The 17047-nt window shown below is 36.8% G+C and overlaps 1 protein-coding gene across 4 annotated transcripts in view; it reads right to left on the bottom strand.

The window, feature by feature from the left end:
• The window catches only part of LOC141915379 (calcineurin subunit B type 1), a 34289-nt gene that overhangs the window by 11551 nt on the left and 5691 nt on the right, over positions 1 to 17047 (bottom strand). For 2 of the 4 annotated variants that reach the window (XM_074806877.1, XM_074806880.1), the window contains exons 3-5: positions 14196 to 14372; positions 11887 to 11946; positions 10436 to 10620 (exon numbers count right to left, since the gene is read on the bottom strand). In XM_074806877.1, coding sequence (XP_074662978.1) covers positions 10436 to 10620; positions 11887 to 11946; positions 14196 to 14372 — 422 coding nt within the window. Of the gene's footprint in view, positions 1 to 8136; positions 8194 to 9214; positions 9260 to 10435; positions 10621 to 11886; positions 11947 to 14195; positions 14373 to 17047 lie in introns of those variants that run through there. The other 2 variants (XM_074806879.1, XM_074806878.1) reach the window with 2 other exon arrangements.

Genomic DNA, 17047 nt, shown 5'->3' with positions numbered 1-17047 from the left:
AGCAGAACAGCTCATGCTTTTGATACCTGGTACAATATGGTACTTGACACTTGACAACTTTATTGCAAAATAACTAAAGCCCCTTGAAACGTTTAAAGTACTATTATTAACAAGAGCCCCAAGGGGCACAATGGCCAGCCTGTCAGATTTGCTTTTTATAAATGATGTAATCTGTGGGTTATATTTATCAATATACACTCCCTGCTCAATATCATTTACATAGTAAAATCGTGTGTTAACACAGACAGCAGGAATGAATGTAATATAGAAATACTAAGTTATTGTATTGTTCAACGCCCCTGGTGGCCATATACAAAAACCAATGAGCTTGAAACTCACCAAGATCATAGACCATGTCATGAGCTACATCTTTCCAATTGATTGTGGTAGCAAAATATGCATAGGTACGAATGTAATATAGAAATACTAAGTTATTGTATTGTTCAACGCCCCCTGGTGGCCATAAACAAAAACCAATGAGCTTGAAACTCACCTCGATCATAGAACATGAGCTACAACTTTCCAATTGATTATAGTTGCAAAATATGCTTAAGTATCAATTATGATGTGGAAAAACTTTTTTCCACCTACGAATGAGTACTGATGACTCCAAGATGGCCGCCAAGTGCGTCATAATTGCCTGGTCAAAAATACCCTCTCGGATATAAAAGATCCATTTCCAAAGAATACCCATTACAAATTGCAATGAAACATGGCACACCATTAGAAAGCTACAGTACTCAGAATTCAGGCCAAAATTGACATTTTGGGAACAAAAAAGGTCACAGTACGGCCATCTTGAGTCCGATCGACCCAATTTTTCTCATGCCGATGGGCCCTCGGGGGAAACAAATATATACGAATGATCAAGGTTATTGATAAAAGTGTCTTCAAAATTTCCCTCGAAAACTTCAAAAATGTGTAAAAAGTGCTGATTTTGGCGAACAACAATGGCTGCCAGTCGGCCATCTTGAATCTGACAGGGCCAGTTTTTGGCCTGAAGATGTGTCTAGGGTAGATACACGTATAAACCAAATATCAAGACATTACCTTGAAGCCTCTTCAAAACTTTGGAACTCTCACGAACTATCTAGATGGTTATCTCTCGACCTCAATAGCTTCAAGACCCATCTCAAAACAACTTTGTTCCATGCAGCATACAATTAACTCTCGGAAAGCGAATTGTATTTAACATTTTTTTGGCAGAATAAAATTTGATTGAATTTGCAATTCGGGCACATGGCTAATTAGCATATCAAGGTCATACACCCGATTTGGTAAAACCATTTTTTTCGCGAACCTTGCGCAATTGTCAAGGATGAATTTTCTGTAGAGCAAATAAAAATTCCTCCCAAACACCAAATCAACTAAAGATTTCATAGAAATCGATCTTGAAATACAATTTCCCTGGGACGCCCACCGTCCCATATATGGAACACCCCCTTCAACCCCCCTTTAAAAAAAATTGTGTGAAGATTTGATCGAATTATAATATTTTGCTACCAGCTTCTGCCCGGTGTCCCACCCGCGGCACACGAACAGAAGCTGGTTGCGACATCTTCCGTCTGTGCAGTGCATTCGACATGGCCACGCCCATGAAATTGGGATGACGCAAATTCGAATCAAAATTATCGTGAAAATTTCGCATGGAATCAGGTAATTAGACCACTTTTGTAATGTTATTTTACTAAAACAAATAATAAAGAATAATTAGAGTCATTGTTATCGGGTGTAGCTGATAAAGTGAAGTGTGTAAAGCCGATGTTTTAGTGGTGTCCCACCCGTGGAACACCGGGCAGAAATGTTTGGTGTCAGCATGATTGATAAGATTTTTTGTATGGAACTTTTTGGGTTTGTATGGACTGCAGCACTATGATTTAGCCTTTTTATGCCCTCATGGCTAATGTTTTGATTCTTTTCTGTATTTTTAGTGATTTGGTGAATACTTGAGTCTCATCATGAAAAACCATGTCTAGACAAAATAAAAAGCATTCAGTTTGGTTCAAGTTCTGGATGTAATTGATGACGACGATAGTGATTTTGGCAATGACCCTGAATCTGATGATGATGATGGCTGGGGCAGCGATGATGATTATGACGGAAATGCAGGGGAATCTGATATTGATAGCGACGATGGTGATGAGGATGCCGATGGCGAAAGCGATGACGATGTTCCGCTTGCTCAATTAGCTGGTGTGAGTCAGGTAGTGAGCCGTACAAAAACTGATTGTAAGTGGGTAAAAAAAAAATTCACACCTCCAGTTATAAACTTTACTGGCCCAGCCGTTGAACCTATATGCCGTGGGGTTGAACTTGAGACGCCGTTGTGGTATTTTAGCCAGTTCATAACGAGGGACATGTTAGATTTGATTGTGGAAAATACAAATTTATATAGTGCACAAGTATTAGGCCCAGATAAATCGGTAAATACAAACTACAAAGAGATTGAACTATTCCTAGGAATTTATTTGAGAATGGGTCTAATACAGTTGAGATCTGTTCGCATGTATTGGGAAGTGAATCTTCGCATCCCGTTTATCGCAGATGTGATGCCGCGAAATAGGTTCGAGACCTTGCAGCGGTATTTACACTTTGTCAATAATGAAGCTGTAACGGATGATATGAAGAAAAATAAAGTGTGGAAGTTGCAGCCATTTATTGATAAATTTCGACAACAATGTCTTCTCGTGACTCCAGAACAGTACCAGTGCGTTGACGAGCAAATGATCAGCTATAAAGGGAAGTTTAGTGGAATTCGTCAATATATCCGAGGAAAACCTCATCCGTGGGGGTTCAAAATGTGGGCCAGGTGCGGTAGCGATGGCTTTTTACATGATTTCGAGATGTATCAAGGAAAAAATAGTGCCGAACAACGGGTTGATTCTCTTGGAACTCATATTGTCTTCAAACTATGCCAATCCCTTGCCGATAACTGTGGTTATATAGTTTTTGCTGATAACCTGTTCACCTCATTACAACTTTTGTTGAAGTTGGTACAACGCGGAATTTATTATGTTGGTACAGTTAGGGCAAATCGTGTTAGTGGTTGTCCACTCAAAACCGATAATCAGCTGAAAACCAGAGGTGAATATGATTATTATGTAGAGAACAAAGAAAATGTAGTATGCTGTCGCTGGAAGGACACAAAGGCGGTAACTTTGATGTCAACGTATGTAGGACCTGAACCGTTAGACAAATGTAAACGATGGGATAAGACTGCCAAAGCCTATAAGGAGATCAGTCGGCCATTCATGGTAAAAGAGTATAATAACCACATGGGTGGTGTAGATATGCTAGACGCATATTTGGCTAAATGTAAATTTCGTATGAGAACGAAACGATGGTATACCATATTGTTTTGGAATTATGTTAGTATAGCTTGTATCAATGCATGGCTACTTTATAAGCGCGATGCAAATCTCCTTGGTACGCCCAGTAAAATAAAACTCCGCGTATTTCAAACTCAGGTAGCAAAAGCATTAGTTACATGTGGCATGGCAAAGAGAAGGGGACGGCCATCGGATGCAGCAGGTTCACCATCACAATATGTTCCTCCAAAAATGATACGCGTTTTGCCAGACGTTGACAGCCGATATGATCAGGTTGCTCATTGGCCTGTGAAGGCAGATAAAAGGGCCCGTTGCGTAGTTTGTAGTTCTAAAACGGACACCAGATGTGAGAAATGTGAAGTTCTCCTTTGTTTTACTGAAAACCGTAACTGTTATAGAGCATATCATATAAAATAACTGTAAATTGAGCGATGTCCGAGGTTAGCCGAGGAGTTCATTTATAGCCATTTGTAGTTATTATACAATAGTGGAATAAGAATAAAAGTTGATTGATATTATAGCATACATTAGTGGCCTAATTAGTGTTCTTTGTTGAATCAAGTTAAGTATTAGTACAAGTCATAAATGCCCGGTGTTCCATATATGGGACAGCTCAGAAAAGTAGGTCATCACCCTTGGTTACCAAAATTTTTGATAGGGATAAACTATTTGCACCATATTTAGGCTAGTCCCAAAGGTATATAATTTTCAGCAAATTTTTTGGTACTTTGGGCATCCCAGGGGATATATTTCTTCATTATCCATTCAATCTGGGGGAATTAATTTTTTCTTCATATTTCAATGTAAAGGTCGATACATTTCCAGTGTAGAGACCCTCCTAAAACCAATATCTGTTATGAAGCTAATAGGTATCTCTACCAGAAAATGTTAGTTATAAAAAGTTTGGACCTACGGGTGCAAGGTAGGACCCCCCAAAACCTGAGGTCAAGTTGAGGTCACGCAACCAAAAAAAGTCGCCGACAACCAGTACATACTGCCTGTGTGTGTAGAGTATATACAATCGCTTGTGAGCTCTCTATAGAGCATGCTGACTCAGTGTAAGCAGCCAGACTCGACTAGTTTGCCATCTATCGGGGGTAATAGGAACCGTCACTTGAGGCGTGGCCACGACCCAGTTTCTTTGTTTACGCTGTCACGTGAGGCGTGACGACGCCAACTGAAGAGTTAAGTTCTTCAATTTTTTGCCAAGCTTTTTTGAATTTAATTCCGGAAGGGCATTTTTTCATTGTGAACGGGGAACTTTTCTGTTGAAAACGGACAGATGTTAAATATGATTTCATTTCATAACCTCATCTTAACGTCTCATTTATAATTCTTATAACATTAAAATTTCATATTGAACCCAATCAAAGAAAAGACTCCCTTCTTTCTGATCGGATTTATGAAACCAATAATAATGCCTCAACATGTTAGCCGTTGACAACGTCAACATATCGAACACAAACTCGAATGATCCGGGTGGGCACTTGTATGAAAATATAGACATCCACCTCTCCGATCCAGGTGTAAATCCATTGCGTTGTAGAAAGTAGCTCCTCGAGTTCTCCAGAGTTCCTCTCTAGCCGATATATCGTTTAGGGATACTAGCTGATTTCTTCTGTAGATATTCTTATTATATATTCTTAAGGCTACTGAGAGCAACCGCGATCGCAGCCAGGCATATGTCGACTGCGCTCCGATTCGCAGCAACTGAGGCCGACTAGCGGGATACGAAATCCTCCCAGTTGCTTCCCTGCTTATGTCGTTTACCATAACTGGCAACTGCAACGGCTCAGATGGTCACGTGATAAGCATTTTGAGAATAAGTTTGAATTATTTTAAATTATTTGGGAATATATTTCTATTAGAAAAGCTATTTCTTTAAGATCTTTTATCTTTCTGATTCTGTTTTGAATACAATGTGCTAGCGACATCACATAAAGATGGCCACTCACACCATAATTCTACCAATTTCATTTCTAGATTTTCGGTCCAGTCATCTGCCATGCTGAAGGGTTTATGTTTTGAACTACTTGAATTTGAAGTTTATGACTAATTACGAATGACGCTAACTAGCGGTCATAATTTGTATTATGTATATTCGGTCTCTAATTGGCTGGAGCCCCTACGCTCAGTTCCGTCGCAGATGAGCTTATGTCGGTTGCGATCGATAGAAGGCGGACAGCCTACCGTAGGCCTGGGTAGAACGTGGGCAACTAGCCGGATACGGCTTGCGACGAGTCGGTAGGTGTCGGGTTGCCGTCGCAAGCCAGCTTATGTCGAACCGACAGAGCAGCAACAGGCAGTCTCTCGTAGGCCGCTAGTTGCCGCTAATCGGCGATAAACCCAGTTGCGTCGGTAGGCATCGCTTTGCTTGTCGACAGAAGCCAGCCTTTAAGGTACATACTTTATGAATTGCCCTCTAGGCTTCACAATTGCAGTTCACCATGTAGGCCTACTTTAGACAAACAATTCTGTGAAGCATTTACACATGCAACAGCAATCCCTAATCAAATATATGTAATATGACATTCAGGACTGTAAATACCAGTGTTAAAAATATTTGACAGCACCATTTTGAAATCATATGATATTTGGTAACATCTTCATCTATAACAGTCCATGAATTAAGAGACAAGTTAGGAGACCAGGTTGACTTTCGTACACATGCTGGTCTGTGTTTGCTGTGTTTGACATCTGCAGTCAATGAAAATGATTTCTTTTTTTTTATATCTCAACTTGATGACTGAATATTTCCATCATCTTGGTAGGTCTCAATAGACACAAAGAAATATCTACTCTGTTGTTGAATTCATTGAAACTTGTCCTAGGCATAAGGTCCAAGTGAATGCCTGGATCATATTTAGCCAAGATCAAGACGCAGTGAACTTAAGTTAAAATTTAAGGTGATGAACTTCATTTGCCTTATCTACATCGAAAAAATCATACTTCATTTAGTTTGGAGTGGAACATATGAACCAGGCAAAAAAGTTTGCAGAATGAATCATTTCACACTCGGAGGAGATAGCGGTCAACACGAATTCAGCACTCTGTTTTATACTAATAGATTCAGTACACTGAATCTAAAAATATCACAACCAGTGCCAATGTTAACAGCGAAAAAAAAATATGCAATTGCATTAGTACCAACAACGCAAGGATTACTGTGAATGAGCAAATACATGTACTTATTTTACGAGTCAAAACTATACAGTGCAATGATATCTTACCGTAGATATAATCAATTCAGAAAATTCCGAAGATAGACTTTTGAATTTGTGAGCTTAACTCATTTCTTGGAAAAAAGAAAGTCATCTCGTCACAAAAATCTTATGTGTTTATCTAAGGGTGTTTCATAAAAAACCTGACCCTCAGAAAATGGCCTACTGGTTGAGTAGAAGACAATACAACATTACAACGAACTCGGATATGATTTATTGGATATTACAAATATAGAATTTCGTCCAGAGTAAGAAAATTCAATTAATTTCATACTGGATATAATGAACTATCGGTTATAACAAACATCATTTCTGGTCCTGTGAAGTTCGCTGTACCAAGGTTCCACTGCATATAAAGCCAAAATTTAATGAGATTGCAGTGAAAGCTATCCACAAAAAATATCGATAATGGACGAACAAATAGGGAGAATCAGAGCGTGACTAAACTCGGCTTAATTTCTACTTACACAAAGCTGAGCACAAGCGATTGAAAACAGAATCAACAGGATACATAATTGATATTATAGCCGCAATCACACGAGCATTTTTGGCCAGTGCCAAATTTGGCCCGGAACAACTGTTCACACGGGTGCCAAATGGGCCCCAAGTCAAATTTGGCCCAACCAAAAACGTCGGACCAGGCCCGAGCCTAATTCTAAACTGAATTGCAACTGCCACCGGAAATGATCCACTTCGCTTTGTTTGAGCATTGTTTAGTATCGAGTCAATGATTTGCATATGAACTCGCTCTCTAATTAGGCACAGGCCAAATTTGGCCCGAGCCTGATCAGTGCCAATTTGGCCTGGGCCAAATAGTCTCCATATGATCGCGGCTTATATAACAAATTGTGCATTATGAACTCATTCATATGAACTCAAAACATTCTGGCAATGTAGTTACTTACCGGTAGGTTTCAGCTGGTTACTCAGACTTTATCTTCCCAAGATATCCTTAACAGTGCATTTCCTTGATCAGGGATCCCAACAGTAGTTACCAAAAATATCAGAAATCAATTTGGCCTCATTCTGTCCCCTCGAGCGCCGTAGGCGCGAAGCCATGCTTCGAAAATTTTCTAAATTTGAGGCAATTTCCGTGCATCTGAGAAATTCTCGGGACCGGAATCTAGCAAAAATTAATATCAGTTTGATGCGGAAGCCATGTTTGATTTATAACAAATGTATCGAAGATTCTGATTGGTTGTTGAAATCTTCAAACAAACAATTAAAAGCGGGTTCGAATCCTTGAAGGAGCAGATATTTTTCTCGGTAGAAAGATTTTTCAATAGTTATAATTTATTTTATTCAAATATAAAAAATACATTTACGGGCAGTCGACATTTTGGATCCGTATGTATGTATGTATGTATGTATGTACGTATGTACGTACGTATGTATTTATAATATACACACATCAATATTATGTAATTATGGAAACCCAATAACTGAACAGTCTTATAATTTTTGTCATGTTCAAAGCAAAATACGCAAAGAATTAATAAGACCTGTATCCTGTTGATTCTTTCAATCACTAGTTGTCAGCTATGCGCAAGCAAAATTTGTTAGTGTTCACTCACGCTCTGTTTCTCCCTAGTGGTTTGTCATACACTTATTCTTTTCTGTGGGCAGCAACCCAATACCCCAATCTGCAATTTCCCGAGAAAATTTGCTTCTTACATCCACTTCGACCAGAGTTATGGAGCATTCTCTGAGGGTCTGGTTTTTTTATGAAATGCTCTGTATATAGATTATCATTCAATTTTTTAATTCATTGATTATCAGGAAATATAGGGTTGTGCATGGTTCATATTATCTCATTTGTGCAACAAGAGTTTTATGTTAGTTGCATGCAGCACACAATCAGTCATCCATACAATATAGCCTGTTTCACATTACATGGACATACATTACAGAGAATCTTATCTGTGAGAAAGGGAGGCATCAGAGTAGAGGCTAGAGCTATCATTATACCTATAGGATACGCTGAGAGCTTCGATTAAAGAATGAAAAATTCATTAAAACATCAAATGACCAATAGCTAAGTACAATGTTAAAATCAATTCTGAAGATGACTCTGGTTATTCTTACTAGTGCCCACTGTTAAAAGTTCTTAAAATCTTGTTGGTCAAATGATGATTAACACAGGATTGTCATAAAAAATGAAAAAAAAAAAACAAACAAAGCGGGGTAGGCAGTGTGATCAAGGTAACGGGTGAAACCATCAGCCAAGGTCGTATGCACCACAAAATACCATAAGAACAAATACTGGTAGTGACATGCATTTTGATGTAACATGCTCAGTCAATGCTAGAGGTCATAAATCTATCTTTATCAACATTTGTAGCAGGAATTAACTTAGCATAACTGAAGAACATTTCACGTATTTCATTTTCTGCAGCCGAACTAGCAGAACCACTAAATAAAATCTACTTGATGATACAACAATGTTCATTCAATTGCTTTATAAATCTTACATCCTCACATTAACAGAGCCTGGAGGTGTGCAATGTTTCCTTAGTAACAGGCTCAGGGATGGACTGAATTCTATGCAATGACTGAAGGTTTCATGAAAATAACTGTAAGCATTATACATGGTTAGCATTATGAATGGTTTTATGATGTTATATCATTGATAATAGAAGGGCAGGTGGAGTAGCAAGAACCTACTTAGATTTGCAGTGTGCTAAAGGTTAACTCTGTATGTCCCACAGCCTAAAAAACATAATAAACAACACATGTCACAAAATTAATGCATGGCAGAGCAAAGCAAAAACATTGTTAATTTTTGGTATAAGCTGAGTAATAAATTATGATAAAAAGTGAAGAGAGCCATATAGCAGATAGGTTCTATTCATCAGATAAAATCATTGATTTGAACAAATGATTTGTTCAACTAAATATAAAAATACAAGAAACAATCATCTGTGAAATTGATTCTAGAGATAAGAAAATGTAAGACTTATCTAATAGATGAAAATGCATTCTAATCATAATATAACAAAAGTAATAATACATTATACTTCTGTTAAAAGATTAGAAAGTGCTGCACTTAATCGTCCAGAGGAAATCAAATGATTCGATTTGGCAGAAGTGCATGGATAGCTGATGTTGATCAGTTTTCAATACTCATGCTGGTCATTGTCACAAACTGTGACATCATGAATATGTTACTACCAGCTAAATTGACCCTTAACTGAAAGTAATAAATGGAATCACCTTAATAATACAACAATGCCTTAGGCAAATAGTGACTTCCCATTTACGTATGCATCTTCCCTTGCAGGAGTTCGGACTTGAACGCATTGAGACCACACAAAAACACAAACACTATTGACCAGTGTATGAAGCAGTATTACTTTAAATCTGAAAGCTCTGTGAGGGACAATCCAGAAAGTATAAAAACATCAAAACTTTAGATGAAGTTCAAAAACTGCAAATCTTTTGCCATGATTTTTATAATGAAAGGAAGAAGCGGAGGGATGGATGGTCTCAAGATTTGATTAAATACAATTCGAAACATGAAGCAGCAATAAAAAATTAGTTTGAAGCCTTGGTGGAATAAAAACAATCACAACATTAGCGTGACAAAAAGGTTAGCGAGGTTTTTTCAAGAAAATAAACCATTTTTCCTGACATTCATCTGATCATGACAGGAATGCAAAAACAGGCAGACACACTCTTTCAGTAATGAGCAGTGCTCATGGTCATCACAAACCGATTGGAATATTGTGAGGAGCTAATTTGCCCCTGAACTATGAGGAGACATAATATTTCTGCGATAAAATAGAATACCAATAAATTACTATGTGCACACTAAAAAAAAAAATAACATACACATACGTATCTATAAGTAAACATTGACATCAACAAAAAAATGTGAAGACTTACGGCACAGAACTCTTCAAAAGATATTTTCCCATCACCATCAGTATCGGCGTGTATAATGGTTTTATCTACTATCTGTTGAAGTTGGGCGTCTTTCAGGTTACTGCCGACCATCATTTTTAAAACTTGGAACAGCTCACCATTTGATATATAACCATCTTTATCCATATCATAGATTTTGAATGCAACTGAAATGGAGATAAAATCTAGTCATGACTGTGTTTCCCATACTTATATCCCCGAAAAAGCTGTACAGTATGAAAGGCCTTAGTTTTCCATGTAAGATACCTACAAAGATAATACCAAATTGTTTAGCCATGTTTAATTTTTTTTAACAAATAAATCGTAGGTGCACAACTACATATGCTCAATGTGAACCAAGTTTCATCAAGATACAACGAAAGACCTAGGAATTGTTGCGCAAAATTCCCCACATACAAAGATGCGAAAATGGTCGCCAGTAGCTGTTTCGCTCCCCACAGGTGTGTTGGGTCTGTTAAAGGACACTAAATAACGGGGGTCAATCCATAATTTAAGATTTTAAAAAATGGCCGCCAGTATACCACCTGTGATTTCTTCACAAAATAAATTGCCGATGCAGATCATACCAAAATAAATAGTTATATCCAGTTTCGTCAAAAATAGAAAAAACGACCTAACAGTTGTATACACTAACTTCACTACGTAGATAGATGCCAAACAGCCTCCTGTAAACCATCTTTGATTTTTTCATTAAGATAAATTGTGCGCAATAACACACAATAATGCATAGTTATCGCAGGTGCATAACTACATGCTATACCAAATAGTTGTACCTAGTTACTTCAAAATACAACAAGAGGATTTGTTCGCACAGAATTCATCACGTAGATATACATGCCAAAAATGGCCCCCAATCAGTCATCTTAGTTTTTTACCAAAAATAAATTGTTTCTCTCTGAACTACAACTGCTATTGGCTTTTATAGTCTGTTACATGTTGATGATGCTTGCCTGAATAATGTACTTTGGATTGAAGCAATACTATGTTTCAGCAGTATTGATTATTAAACGTACACTGGCTATACAGTGCTGATGTAAGAAGCAATGATGTCATCAAGCCAACTAACTCTTAGTTACTTCCACTAGCTAATAACTGATTAGCACTACCAATACAACAGTCCATTACGACTAAACACAATAGGCCTCGTTTTATGATATACATTTTCATATTCTTTTATCAAAACCACTGGCCTTTCATCGAAATAAAAAAATACTTAAAAAACCCACAACTATAGAACTGACAAATCTTAGCCTCAGGGCTTAGTTGCGAAGTTGTGACTTTAGGCAAAACTGATCTGAAATCTGGATGCTGGTCTAAAGTAATTTGATTGGCTGAACGATGACCTGGGATGATCTTAAATCTAAGCCATCACTGTGCAAAATGGCCCCTGCTTATTTAACAAATATACTTACAACGCAATTTAGATTCTTTATCACCTTTTACACTAAACTGAGACATTCCTTCTATAAATTCTAAAATATGAAAAATAATTACACTATTTCAAGAGCATATATTTCAAAAATTAATGTTCCATGTATGCCTACTACAGATCAGGCACAGATCCAGGGCAATTCAATGACTATATATAGCACAGTGAAAAAAGGGCACCAACTTTGAAAAGGGCCAGTATTAATGTCCAGCGAGCGAGTTTCAGTTTGAGTGCCATTTATTGGTATCATGTCGCTAAATTTTGTCTTCACATTCAATTTGCTTGTGCCTTTTTTAGATTTATGTCAAAATCTGCCCTTTTACGATTAAACTTATGGAGCAACAAATAATATATTTTAGAATAGTGCCCTTTTGAGCAAATGAGAGTGCCTTAGATTGCCTTTTTTTATTTTGGAAAATTCATTTTCATTCACATTTTTCTTTAGGCCTAATACAGAAAGGCAATTATTTCTTATGGCTCACTGATTGTGTGCTCCATTATTTACTTTTTTCCCGAAACAAAAAATTTTCAAGGGCATTTGAAAACAGCGACTATGGTAAGTGCTGCATGTGCGACAGTCTGTATCTGCACCTGCAGATATAGCAGCACATTATATCAATTTCATGACAAATATTGGTGATCTAGATAAATCACTTTATTCCACAGCCTACAATAGTAATACATCAGTGCATGTGGCCCGTATTTGTATGTTACTCCCAGCTAACAGCAACAAATATAGTTGAACAATGAATACCCCAATTAAGAAGATATTCACATTTGATCCATTAAAATATTTTAAAAGATGAAAATAATAGGAACTATATGAAGTATTTACTTTGTATGGTCAAATAGACATAGAAAGATATAGAAACAATTTTGAAAATTTATCATAACCGAGATACCATAGGCCTATAGAATTTTACATATTCGATAAGCTACTGAGAGTCAAAATGTTCATTTCAGAATAAAACAGGTAAGTTCTATGCCATCAAATTCAACTCCCTGTAACTGGTTCATGATATTCTAGTTATTTGAGCACCTTGCAAGAGCTAGTGATATATTGCACAACTAGTACCATGAGCCAACAATGCCTAATCTATGCCACAGGTAGAACCAGTAAGAGTTGGTTAATGCCAATATGAATGCCACTTTGGCATATCTGACCTCAGAAATGCTAATTCTGCATTTGCAACAGATCAATAATTCCCTGATATAGTAGAACTGAATTATGTAAGCTCCAGCTGTGAATGTGTAGAATAAGGCCAATCATGTTTGTTGATATCTTAGTGCAGTGAATAATTAATTCATCAGTGATCATCATTATTAGATTTAGTGTAATGAAACACAAACAAGTATGATTCAAATGGTAACAGGTATTATTCAATTGTGAAGAGTGGACTTTAGAGCTAAATATAATACATCGTCAAAGGGAGTGTTTAGTCTTGCCCGAGATACTGTTACCATGGCGATTCCAGGAATGAGTCCTAACATCACCGCAACAACTTGCAAGCACACACAAAATCTTATATCCCACTCTAGATGTCCAAGTACCGTTGTTGATGTCAATAGTATTTTTGCAACAACTCAATGCACTTCTATATCCTTAGCCCAGGGGATTATGAGGTATTGTACATCTTACAGTGGAACCTCGTTACAAGCAACTTCAGGGGAGAATTCGTTACAACCGATAGTTTATTATATCCAGTATGACATTATCAAAATTTTCCTTTAAGTTTTTAGTTTAAGAATAACTGATAAATCATTATATGCGAGGTTGTTATAACGAGGTTCCACTGTATGTTTTAAAAAAACTATTTAATTTCTACAGACTCAATTGGGAAGATATACGCTGCGATCATATAAAGACGATTTGGCCAGGACTAGACTCAAGTCAAATTTGACTTGTGCCTTGTTAGAGAGTACATTCACATATTGTGGATCACTCAATCAATATTAAAATGTCATCAAAATGTTGCTGTGACATGCCAGACGAGTCACTACCAGAACCAGTTGTGCTCATAAGGAATAACTGGCCCCTACTCAAATTTGACATCAGCCTGGTCTGGCCAAATTTGGCCAGTGTCAAAACAGGCATGGTCCCTTTCGCTGAACTGTGTGCCTCGGTAAAAAAATATGCTTTGAAGCTATGTAGTCCAGCCCAGTAAAAATGCATGACATAATAGTATAACAAAGAATACAGTTATGGAATACAAAAAGTTTGTCCAAGATAATTCACATTAGCATTATCAAGCAAATATTTCCAACATAGTACACAACAATTTCTCAACCAACCTTTAAAATCTACTTCTCCATTTCCGTCAGTATCAAATATATCTATTACTCTTTGTACTAGGGGGTTCTGTTGCAATTCTGGTAACGACATAAATTCTTCTACGCTCAGCGAGCCCGAGTTGTCGAGATCAAGTTTCTTAAATCGTTTTCCTAACCTTCGAATTTCATCGGCGTCGACTGAAAAATTCATTCAAAACTGGTCTGTACTGCTATTTACAAAAACAGGTCTTTTATCATTCTTTTCTTATCATTTACTATCAATTTCATTAAATCTTTTCATAAAGTTTTCATCAATAACGATCAATTAATCTAATAATTAATTCAAAATGTAATATGATTCCCATCAAATTGAATTGCAGGAGTTATTTTATGGCAAGCCCAGAGTTCACAGTTTTCAAGAGGTTAAAATGCATTTATTATTAGTTTTTTTCTTCAATCTTTTTTGTATACCTCATCCATCCCATATCTATATTCAAAACTATGTACACACATGGATTTCACTTTATTACTCCCCTTTTTCAATCCTAAACCCTCTAGATAGACATTGCTTCCGACTAATATGTTTAATGAATAGATCTTATAACACCCCACACTACTGATATGATTCTCAATTTATTTGATAAATTTTGTCCAACTTCTGAGATTGCCATAACTTCGATCAGCGCACAGCTATGGTATATATACGGTTCTACACTTGGTGACATCTCATCGAGTACAGTTTGAATTGTTTAATGATATCTAATAATTAGTTTCGTCTCACAGTGAGTTGGTTACAATTCCAGCGAAATTTATCCAACAGAGAAAGTCATAGGTTCATATCGGCAGCCAAAATGACCAATTTCGTAATTCATAATGAAAACGATCTCAATCTGTAGCAGCTTTTTTTCTAAATTAGACAACAAATGTATATTCTTCTGTAACATGCATGATCAATAGGGTACTTGGTCATTTTTAAATTCAATTACATATTACTTTTCAGCTTCCTTGTAACTCATACTTCAATAGAATATTACCTTGTATTATACTCTGAGGGTTTAGTCAAATAACAGTTGAAACTGATGACATATCTGCTAGTAACAGGGATCATTTTCCCATGCCCCCCTAGCCCTTATAGAATGAAAAAGGCAGTTATACCAGTTTTTGAATATGCAAGCATCATGATACAACACCTGTTGCCCACCCGCTGAGTAACCATGGAAACTGTTTCCATATCCTGACTCTGCCAATGCGATGCTGCTTGACAGAATATCGCCAAGACCTGAGGTTTCTAGGAATGAAAGGAATATATGTGACATCACCCTGATATTAAGCGAATTTTCAAATACATGTACTACATAAATTATCTGTCCTCTTGCTGCCAAGTCCATATCTTAATGTCACAAGTTTTTTCTGGTTATATAAACATAAAATATCAATACACAAAAGGAAATATAAACAAGCAAAACAACAAGAACAAGATAGATTCAAAAACATGGTTTTTTTTCCAAAAGCCTACAAATTCGGAATGATCAATAATGTGCAAAAGAATTCATGCTCAAACAAGGTGCATGCAATACTGAGAATTGTGACATTGTGTGACATGACATTAACTTAAGAATGATCAATTTCTGCTATGCCTCCACATGCATATTTAGGCACACGTAATGAGGGAAAACATGTACCAATTCATAAGGTACACTAAACAGCATAGATGGTGCGAGACAACGAGTATAGGTCGAAATTGAGCCCCATAGAAAATAGTTGTGCTCAACATTAACTATGAATCCAAGATATTTTGTAGCATGTATTGGTTTTGAAAATTCTAAAAATAAGGGAACCTATATTTTATGGGTCCTACTAAGACAGTGCAATAAGACGTGTATGCAACCCCTTCGTCTGATACAACATGGGATATCGGTAGATTTTGGTCACATATACGCTATAATCGATTCACTGTTAATTCAGCCCTTAAACATGTTCTATATGAATAATGTAGAGATATATCATACATCAATTTAGTACGATGCTGCAAGTAAGAAATGAATTACCGCAGCAGCAATATATACTGTCACCAATTCATGACAAATGTTAGCGTTAACGAAGCGAAGCATACACATACTTCAGTAAACTGAACTAACAAATGGTCTCTTTACTGATACGGATGAATTCTCCACATAATGAGGGCACTTCTAAGATTTGTAAGACATACCGGTTCTTTTATCTCGTCAACTCTGAAATTCTTATCAATTATAACTCAGGTTGATTCATGATTTGAACACAGTGGACTCCTCTTAATTTGAATCATCTACAGTCAATATTATTGCGTAACTTGAACACAAATCTGTGAGCCCATCTTATAGAATCAATTATATCTGTCACCTATATCTGACTGGTCCCAATTGATTTGAGTGAGGAGTCTACTGTTTTGACCATATCAGACATCACACACATTGCTTACATGTTTCATATTGGCTATAGTCAAATGGCTTTGGCTAGCTGCATGCATTTGACAGCTATGAAGCACCAAGATGTCACATGAATAAAGTCTACAGGTCATGAGGAGATCACGAAGCTTGATTCAATTTTTGGAACAGAAATAATCAAAGTTGCGTATACCATTAAAAAAAAAAAGAAACTTCAACTCCATCACCAAACTAAGACAGTCAAAAATACCAATGACAGGCATTGTTAGTAGAAAGTTATCTAATTGTTTTACACCACGATTGGTCCATTAATTAGTAAGATCAAGCAGTACGGACAATTATCTGAATTTTTCAATAAAACTCTAATCATTGGATGAAAAAAGTGCAATTTACAATTCAGAGAATATACAGCTAGCGCTACAGCAACTACATAATGTGTATATATTGTGT

Source organism: Tubulanus polymorphus, chromosome 1 (genome assembly GCF_964204645.1).
Source record: "Tubulanus polymorphus chromosome 1, tnTubPoly1.2, whole genome shotgun sequence".
Classification (NCBI taxonomy): Eukaryota; Metazoa; Nemertea; class Palaeonemertea; order Tubulaniformes; family Tubulanidae; genus Tubulanus; species Tubulanus polymorphus.
The sequence above is the reverse complement of the archived record's forward strand: the minus strand, read 5'-3'. Positions and strand labels throughout refer to the sequence as shown.